General features: G+C 45.1%; 1 protein-coding gene across 3 annotated transcripts in view; it reads right to left on the bottom strand.

Annotated features, from left to right (window-relative positions):
* Positions 1-1,011: 1,011 nt before the first annotated feature.
* The window catches only part of SPACA7 (sperm acrosome associated 7), a 29,218-nt gene continuing 20,047 nt past the window's right edge, over positions 1,012-10,182 (bottom strand). For 2 of the 3 annotated variants that reach the window (XM_025441190.3, XM_025441185.3), the window contains 2 exons: positions 3,106-3,186; positions 1,012-1,185 (listed from right to left, as the gene is read on the bottom strand). In XM_025441190.3, coding sequence (XP_025296975.1) covers positions 1,166-1,185; positions 3,106-3,186 — 101 coding nt within the window. In that variant the 3' untranslated portion in view covers positions 1,012-1,165. The remainder of the gene's footprint in view (positions 1,186-3,105; positions 3,187-10,182) is intronic. The other variant, XM_025441186.3, reaches the window with a different exon arrangement.

The raw sequence follows: 10,182 nt of genomic DNA, 5'->3' as shown, positions 1-10,182 counted from the left end.
TGGTGTGCACACCACACGGAACTCTAAGAATGCTTTGTGAGATTCAAGCACCAAACAGAAAAAGTAAAACTATGTGCAAAAAACAAACCAAAAAAACCCTGAGATACCCATGTACTGATGGGTGGGCGGCAGAGACCTGGCTGGTGCCGAGGAGGGAAAGGCTCAGGAGTCGGGGTACCAGCGTCCTGCTCTGCCACCGACTCGCTCGGCAGCTAGGGAGTCACGTGTACTGCCTCTGTCTCAGGTTCCTGAGCTGAGCTCACAGGACTGGGTGAAAGCCTCAGCCCTTGGACCCACCCCGGGCCTCCGTGCTACAGTTGACTTGATGACGTCAAAGGAAAGACAGTACTTTTGTTTCTCTTGAGAAGAGTGAGCAGCCAGCAATCGCAAATAAAACGGCTCCTTTCTATGCCGTTTCCATCTGTGTTCTAGAACAAATACCAGTCCATCCCTGCAGCCGTACCTCAGCACAGAAGTTCCCTCCCCAGTGTTGTTCTCAGACACGATTCATGAACATCCATAGACCCGCTTTTCTGGGGAAAGGAGGCAATCACATTTTGTCTTAAGTAACTCATCTCACTGTGCACAGTCAGGAGCGGTTTGGAGGAGAATTCCGGCTGCAAGCATGTTCTGGTGGGTCCCCAGAGAGCTGCTACGGGTCAGACGCCCCCTGGAGATCAGAGCTCACTGTCACCTCCCACACCCCAGAGACACAGCTTGCCTGGGACTCATCACGATGCAAGGATGTTGCCTGTGTGTTGAGCACATGTGCCTGTGTACTCTGCAAGGTGCAGGTGTGCAGGGCTCACTTGGGTTCATCATGGACCGAATTCTCAGAAGCTGAGCAGAGCTTCCTTAAACCCCGTCCTATTCGAAAAGAAACTTTAGGAGGTTCTTCTTAAAAAAAAGAAAAAAGAAAAAAGAAATCCACAAACCCTCTAGCTTAACATTTGAATAGCTGAGCTCTACTTGGGATTTCATGAATAAAACACATTTCCTTGTACAGCATGGTTAACAACATGTGCACATATATGCACTTTATTCCTGAGGGTGGGGCTATGGGGTCTCACGAAGTCTGGATTTCCTGTGGAGGGGGCTCCCTCAGAGCAGGTGGCCGTGCTGATTGCCCTCTGCACCTCTTCAGAGCCTCCCCCTCCTCTTCCATTTACTGCAAAGAGTGCCCTGCTTGGAGAGAGATTTATTTGTGAAATTCTAGGCACTCTGCTCCGAGAGCCTGCCTTTCCACCCTCCCGGGAACTAGAGAAGCCTGAAGCCAGCTGCCAGTGTCCCTGGTCTGTGGGCAGTAGTTGCAGGTGCTGTGGGGGCTGGATGGAGCCTTGAGAAGAGAGAGTCCCGGGTCGGGGGGTGGGGGGGAGGTGAACTTGCACGACAGACACCACCCTGCAGATGCGCAGAGGATGGTGGGGACAAGACGGCACCTGGAGAGTCAGGGCTAACGTGGCAGCGTCCTTGCAGGAGGGAGCAGGGGAAGGTGTGGTTGGGGTGAGGTTGGCAGTGAGTCAGGTGGGGGAGAGAACTGGCAGGGTCTTGGGGAACAGGAGGCCGTGACCCCGAGGGAGGAGCAGCGCAGAGAGGGGAGGAGCCACGCAGAGGCCGGCACAGAGAGGAGGCCAGGGTGGGGGGCCAGACCGCACCCTATGAGGCCTAGTGCCGCCGCCTTCCGCCCCCAGACCCTGCGGGGGCTCCTCTGAGCTCCGCTGGCTGGGCAGTGTCCCCTGCCCTCAGGGGCGGCCGCATGGACCAGCTCCTGTGACGTCAGGCCCCCTTGTCCCCGCCAAGGACGGCTCCTGCCCACACACTGCTGGCCCCCCGCCCTGGCCCTCGAGGGGCGTCCGCCGCCCACCCCCGGACCCCCAGACGCGGAGCCGACCTGCAGGAGCTCCAGCAGGTGGAAAGGCCCTGCCTTAGGCGTTGGGTCGTGGGAGGCTTTACTGTTCTCTCGACAGAGCTCGCAAGGCCCCGGGGGCCGGGAGTTTGGCGACGTCTCTTGTGACCTGAACGGTCGGTGGATGCGCAGCAGGTGCAGCAAACCCTAACGTCCCTCTCTGCCTCTGACTACACTGGGGGGCCTGCAGGCGCCAGGTGCAGGCCGGGGCCTGGGAGTTTGAGGCTCCAGGGCTGGCTCTGGCCCCGCACAGTCGGAGGGGCCCTGGCCGCGCGTGGTGACAACTCGCACACCCGGGAGGTCTCTAGTGACGCGTCTGTGACTCCACCCTGGCCGGCATTTCCACAAAGTACAAGACGGCAGGCTGGCTGCACGGAGGCTGGTCGGGGGCTTGGAGGAGCAGCCGACGGGGGGAGGGGAGACCCAGAGGGGTCCCAGCAGGTGGAACGGAGAGGCCGCCCAACCGTGCCCTGGAACGTGGGCTCCGCCACCGGGCGGAGTCCAGGGAGCCCTGAGCGGTGCTGGCCCCGGTAGGAGCTCGGTACACGGCAGGCGAAGGTGGGGGCTGGCCAGGTGGGTTTGGTCCTGCGCGGGCTCTACCAGGAGCCCCCTGCTGTGGCTTAACAGTCACATTTACAGATCCTTGCAAGTCTTCGTTGACACTAGCTGGGAATTAGGGTGTGACGCGTCCCCAAAACAAGTCGGGCTTAGGGTGCGTGGATGGGTATGTGGCAGGTAGAAGGCTGGAGGTGTTCATCTGAACCATCTCTGTGACTAGAGTCTACCTGGGAGAGGCTGGGAGGACGGGAGAGGAGCGGCCTGGAGAAGTTTCCTGGTGTTCTGGAAAGTTCCAGGGAGAAGGAGAAACCTGGGGCCTGGGCAGAAGCCTCCAGGGGAGTTGTGGGCTGACCTCAGCAACTAGGGAGTTGTCTGAAAGGGCAGGGGGCCGGGGGCTGGATGCTGGGGGTGACCGCAGGTGTGGGACTCAGTCCCAGGTGGGAGGCGCCCACAGTGAGGTTTGGGGACCTCCCCGGCCCGGGGTGTATGACAGTGGCCCCACATGCCCAGGACTCCTTGAATTTGGACTGGGGGGGCAGAGTCTGATGACACAGGAAACCGTGTGGGGCAACTGGTTTATGTCTCTTCATGACGGGGGGCATCCCAGCACAAGGAGCCACTTATCTATTATTCCAGTTTACCTGCAGATTTTCCAATGTTTTGAAGGATTTTGTCCAGAATTGACAGTTTTTTATATTGATCGTTTTGTGAATTCTTCTTTCCTGTGGGAAAAATAAATTCCATGATCAGGATTTGGTCAGTCATTGAGGCATGATCCCAAACATCTTCTCTTTTCAACCTCAGAGGCTTTCAGGAAGCCCAGGACCGAGAGTGTGTGGCTTGTGCTCAGGTCCAGGTGGAGACTCGCATCGTCATGCTTTCTCTGTTTTCTCCTTACATTCTGAGGATGTGCTAGCTTGGTTCCTTCTGTGGTTGATGCTCCTGGTCACTTGGATACTCTCCTTGCATCTGGACATATATTTTATAAGACATTTCACTCCTCAAAAGGGTGAACTCCTACCCTTGCCCTGTCCAGGCCTTTTTATCAATATTGTGTGGGACCAGTCTCGCCACTGATGAGAGGGGCAGAGTGTTGATTCATGGGATGAGTCCAGAGTAGTCACTGGTCCCACAGAGTCAGGGTGAAAAGGGCCTGTTCAGAGCAGCACCCAGCCTGGGAGGTTCCTTTCCTCGGGATGAAGCCTTAACTGTGACCTACAGGGTGCTCTCACCCTTTTCCTTCCTGACCTTCCCTATGTTCAAAATGTATCAAGGAGACCCCTAGAATCAAAAGTTCTCCCAAAACTCTATTTGAGGACAGCCAAGAACATTTAAGAAAAATTTATATTTGTTCAACATATGAATCTTAACTTGCTGCTGGGTGGTCTGCATCTCTCATTGCTTTGTGGGTGGTTAGAAAATAACAACCTTTATTTACCTATAAGCATCTAGCAGGTGTTAGTAGGTATTTACTGAGTGAATGAATCTTTTGTTGAAGCTAATGCCAATACAAAATTACTGACTGTGGGATAAAATTCTGTATGTATCATGGGACACTTAGATTGTAACAGAACCCGAAGTTTAGGCACACTTCAGATGTCAGGAGTGGTGATTTGGGTCATGGAGACGTTTTAGACATTGTGGAAATCACACAGGTGGTTGGTTATTCTGGCAACAAGAGAAAGATGTTCTCTGCAGATCCTTCAAGCTGCTTCAGGCTTTTAAAATATTACTGCGAGTTATTTTAAGGCAACAAATTCTTATTTGTAATATGTATTATAAGCCCATGGTAGAATTTTAAAATTTGGAAGAAGAGTATCTGTGGGAAATAAAGCCAGTTCCAACAATGACCCCTCAGTTCCAGCTTCCTCCTGTAGGCCACAATTGCCTTCCATTTCTGTCTTCCAGTGATAATCCATACTGCAAAGATTGTTGCCAACATCATACACTCACTGAATATTTAAAGCCACATTGACATTTTTTAGAGGAAGATGCTTAGGAAATTTTGTCAGACAGTTCAGGCTGACTGACTTGTGGAAACATACAATTCATCAATAGGTATAAAATTTTGCATCTTAAGTTTGCTTATTTTGGAGTATATCTTTAGCCTTTAGGATTCCATATATCATGATAACATTTGCACAGTCCCTATGTAGGTGTGGGTCCATTTGAACATCAATACACCTGATGAGGCTCATGGGAAATGTTTACTTTCCATTTGTAAATGAGACCCCAGTGAAGCAAAGCAGCTTTGCCTAAAGTCACTGAGATGGTAGGAGGCCTAGCTGGGAAAGAATGCAGGGCAAGGTCTCTGGCTCTTTCTCCTTCCAGGCCATCCTGGAGATTTCGTCAGAGTTGAAATGCAGGGCTTTTCATAGCTACAGGATTCCCAATGGAACTACGTGGCTGAAAGTCCACTGTTTGAACTTTCATGCTTGGAAAAGATGGAGTAGCAAGGACCAGATTTAACTTCCCAATTTAACTTACGAACTAGAAAAAAAAAACATATGAAATAATAATTTCCCATACATCAGACAGCAGGCAGTAAGGGACAGTCATCCCTGAGAAGGGAAATCAAAAGGGGCTCCTCATGACCCCGCCCATTCCTGCCTGGAGAGTTTCCAGTCCGGCATGATGAGTGAGGACAGAGGCAGAGCCCTGTGGTCTCACCAGGAGGAGATGGAACTAGGAGAGCTCACAACACCTAGAGAGGTCAGAGAACTCCGAGACCTCAGAAGTTTGCCTCAAGTCTCCAGCTGGGGGTCAGTGAGAAGACATAGGAAGCCTGAGGATGGAAAAAGAACCACATAAAAGGGCAACAGAAAAATTTCCAGAGCTCACACAGGCCAGTAGTTGGCATCCCCCGTGGTAAACATAAAAAGCCTCATTATACACAAGGCATTGGGGAGGGTACTCCAGAATTGTATTGCCTTAGTATTGGGGATTATTAACTTCAGAATAAGTGCTAATTGCTTTACAGAACAAAGCTTAAATGTGAACCTCAACAGGATCAACTCTTTCAAAGTTATTTAACTGGGTTCAAGAGCAAAGCTTGCTAGTAAAATATATAATATTTGGCATCCAAACAAAAATGATCAGGCTTGAAAGTAAGCAATAAAATATGATCTTTAAGAAAATGACCTATAATGAGAAGAATTAATCAATCAAAACTGACCCAGAAATGACATAGATAGTAGAATTAGAAGGCAAGGATATTAAAATTTATCATAACACCATATCCCATATGTTCAAGAAGCATAAATTCTCAGATTACATACAAAAGCAAGACCTAACTGTACACTGCCTACAAAATCCCACTTTAAATATAAAGCAAAAGTAGGTTAAAAATAAAATGATGGAAAGGATCACCCAGGTGAATACTAATCAAAAGAAAGCTAAAATGTCTATTTAAATTTTAGACAAAATGTCTTTAGGAGCCAAGAATATCACTAGGAATAAAGAGGGTCATTTCTTTCTTTTTTTATGATTTTTCCTCAGAGTTTATTAAATTTTATTTTTTTTAAAGATTTTATTTATTTATTAGAGATACACAGAGAGAGAGAGAGAGAGAGACAGACAGGCAGAGGGAGAAGCAGGCTCCATGCAGGAAGCCTGCCATGGGACTCGATCCCGGGTCTCTAGGATCATGCCCTGGGCTGAAGGTGGCGCTAAACTGCTAAGCCACTGGGGCTGCCCAAGAGGGTCATTTCTTAATGTTAAAGCAGTAATTAATCAAGAAGATATAACAATATTTTTATGCATGCAGATGAGATGCAATGAAGGTGCTTTGAGCTATATGAAATGAACACTGGGAAAACCAAAAGATATGATCAGCAAATTCACAATTATCAACTGAGATTTCAATTCTGCTTTCTTAAGAGTTGAGCAAACAAGGAGACAGAAATTCTGTAAGTGTATAGAATACTTGAAGATGGAGGTTCACCTACTTGATTTAATTGACATTTATAAAATATTCCACAAATACACAACATATACACATTCTTTTCAAGTGTACGTGGAATACTTGCTAAAGTACAATATATTCTAGGCCATATTTAAGGTTTTTAAAAATGCATTTAAAAGATCCAAGTCTTATAATGTGTGTTTTCTGACCAAAACAGAATTGAACCATAAATTAATAACATAGTGGTGTTGGAAAAGTTTCCAAATATTTGAAAATGAAATAGTACATTTCTAAATGGCCTGTGGGTCAAAGAACAAATTTAAAAGATGAGTTATAAAGCATTTTGAACTGATTAATATTTGTAGGACGAGATTAAAGTAGAGCTAAGAGGAACTAAATGTTCATGATAAAAAAGAGGAAAAGTCTCAAAACTTTGACCTAAGTATTCACCTTAACAAGTCATTAAAGACATTTTAAAAAGGAGAGAAAAAACCCTCAAAATAATCAGAGGAAAGAAAACAATAAAATTAAGAGAGGAAAAGGTTATGACAAAAAAAATAGAGAAACAATACAGAAAAATGAAACCAAAAGCCTGATTCTCTGAGATCATTTTGTCCCTAATTATATCACTAGGGATAAAAAAAAGAAAACCCCAAATAAAAAACAACACACAAATTACTGATATCAAGAATGAGAGAGTTGTTCCTACAAACATTAAAATGGGCAATAAGAGACTGTTATGACCTTTTGCTATTTAGATGAAATGAACAAATTTCTCTAAAGACACAAACTAACAAAGCTCACTAAGGAAGATATAGGAGACACTAAATAGCCCTTTATCTATAAAAGAAATAAAATTTGTTTTTTCACATTTTTTATTTAAGGTCAATTTGCCAATATGGTAGAACACCCAGTGCTCATCCCATCAAGTGCCCTCCTCAGTGCCCGTCACCAGGTACAAAAGAAATAAAATGTGTACTTAAAAATCTTTCCACAAAGAAAAATAAAGGCCCTAATGTCTTAATTAGTAAATTCTATCAGACATTTTATATTAAAGATAATATCCATTTCATACAGATATATCAAGGAAATTAAAGAAAAGAATATACTTCTCAACTCCTTCTGTGAGGCCATTATTACCTTGAAACCAAAACTGGACAAAAGCATCAGAGAGGAAAAAACTACAGGCCAGTATCACTCATGAACATAGAGACAAAAATTCTTAACTAAATTTTTGCAAATTGAATCCAAAATATATGGAAAGGAAACTGTATCATGGGTTTATCTTAAAACACAGGTGTGATTTCAACACTCAAAAATCAAGACATGAGACTCCGGGGTGGCTCAGCAGTTGAGCATTTGCCTTTGGCTCAGGGAGTGATCCTGGAGTCCCAGGATTGAGTCCCGCATCAGGCTCCCCACAGGGAGCCTGCTTCTCCCTTTGCCTCTGTCTCTGCTTCTCTCTGTGTCTCTCATGAACAAATAAAAAATCTTAAAAAAAAAAAATCAAGACATACAATTCCCATATGAACAGAATAAAGAAAAACTAACTGATCATTTCAACAGATCAGGGGTTAGCAACTTAAGGCTTATAGGCCAAATACAGATCAGCACTAGTTTCAATAAATAAGGTTTTACTGGAATACAGCCACACCCATTCTTTTATGTATTGTCTTTGGCTACCTCTGTGCTACAATGGCAGAGTTAAGTAGTTGCAACAGGAAAGCATATTGCCCTTGAAGACTAAAATGTTTACTATCTGATGTCTTGCAAAGAGGTTCTCTATGCCCACAACAGATACACCTGAATTTGAAAAAAAAGTCTGTTCTTACCATTTGTATTTAACCTTGTACTGGAGCTAGTGGAGTAAGGCAAGGAAAATGAATGGAAGGTCTATGTGTTGGAGAGGAAAAACCCATCTATTCACAGATGACATGATTCACTATATAGTAAATCCCCAAGAATCCACAGGGAAGCTTTCTGAACTGAAGAGTGAGGAGAGCAAGGTGGTAGGGTACAGAGTCTTGTACAAAACAATCACATATCTATACACTAGAAATGAACAATTGGAAGTCGAAATTTAAAAAGCAGTATTATTTATGATAACACCAAGAATATGAAATATTTATGTATAAATCTAATAAAATATATGCAAGGTCTTTATGCTGAACACCACAAAACACTGGTGAGAGAGATCGAAGGGGACCTAAATAAATGGCGTCGTTCATATTTATTTGAAAGAGAAATATATAGAGACAGAGAGCACTAGTCGGGGGAGGGGCAGGAGAGGGACAAGCAGACTCCCGCCAAGTGAGGAGCCTGCCACCCGGCCCAATCCCAGGACCCTGGGATCATGACCTGAGCTGAAGGCAGACGCTTCACTGACTGAGCCACCGGGTGCCCCTGAATGGGGTCATTTATAGAGCGGAAGGCTGAATACAGTTAAGAAGTCAGTGCCCACCAGACTGATCTATAGATTTATAACAATCTCAACCAAGGTCCCAACAAAAGTTTTCCACAGAAATTAATAAGCTGTTTTTAAAATTTATATGAGAAGACAAGCCAAACTGATTTTGAAAATCAGAGCAGGGCAGCCCGGATGACTCAGGGGCTTAGCGCCGCCTTCGGCCCAGGGCATGATCCTGGAGACCCGGGATCGAGTCCCACATCAGGCTCCCTGCGTGGAGCCTGCTTCTCCCTCTGCCTGTGTCTCTCCCTCTCTCTCTGTGTCTCTCATGAATAAATAAATAAAATATTAAAAAAAAAATCAGAGCAAAATGGGAGGAGTCACATGGACCTGATTTCAAATCTTGGCATCAACATATAGTAACCGAGACTCTGTGACAGCTGAAAAAGAGTAGGTCCTAGGTCAGTGGAACCAAACAGACCCCAGAAATAGGCCCACATGTACAAGATCAACTAGTTGTCAACATACATGCAAAGGCAATTAATTCAACAGAGAAAGATGAGTCTTTCAATGAATGGTGTTGGAACACCTGGACGTCAACATGCAAGAAACCAAACCAAAATAATCCTGACCTGACACCATTCACACAAGTTAACTCAAGATGGATCCTAGTCCTAAATGTAAAGTCTAAAACTTTAAAGCTTCTGGAAAAGAACCTAGAGAATATCTCTGACTTTGAATTAGGCAAAGATATCTTATATTTGACACCAAAAATGAAAATTGATAAGTTGAGTTTGACCAATATTAAGAACTCCTGATCTTTGAAAGACACTGCTAAGCAATGACAAGTGAGCCACAGCCCGGCAGACAATCTTTGCAGCCACAGATCTGACAAGGGGCTTGTATACAGAATATAGAAATACCTCTCAAAACTCAACAGTAAGAAAATAAACTAGTGAAAATGAGCAAAATATTTGAAAAGACGCTTGACTGGAAAAGATATTCAGATGGCAAATAAACACATGAAAATATGCTCGATATTATTAGTCATTGGGGGAAATGCAGATTAATACTATACTAAGTGTTGAGGAAGATCCAGGGCAACTCTCGCTGTGTGGCAAGAATGCAAAACTATGTTGACAGTTTCTTATGAACACAGTTGCCATACCTCAGTTTATGGTAAAACCATAAAAGCCCTGTATGCAAATGTCTCTAGGTGCTTTATTTGAAATTCCCAAACCTGGAAACAAGCCAGATGTCATCCAGCTGGTGAATGAGGAGTGAGCCAGTAGTGGCCACAACAGAACACTCCTCAGCGATGGGAGAAGCACCAATGGACAAACGTGCAAGAATCCCAAAAACATTGTGCTAGTCGAGGAGACCGGACTCAAAAGTCTACATGGTGTA

This window comes from Canis lupus, chromosome 22 (genome assembly GCF_003254725.2).
Source record: "Canis lupus dingo isolate Sandy chromosome 22, ASM325472v2, whole genome shotgun sequence".
NCBI classification, from domain to species: Eukaryota; Metazoa; Chordata; class Mammalia; order Carnivora; family Canidae; genus Canis; species Canis lupus.
The sequence above is the reverse complement of the archived record's forward strand: the minus strand, read 5'-3'. Positions and strand labels throughout refer to the sequence as shown.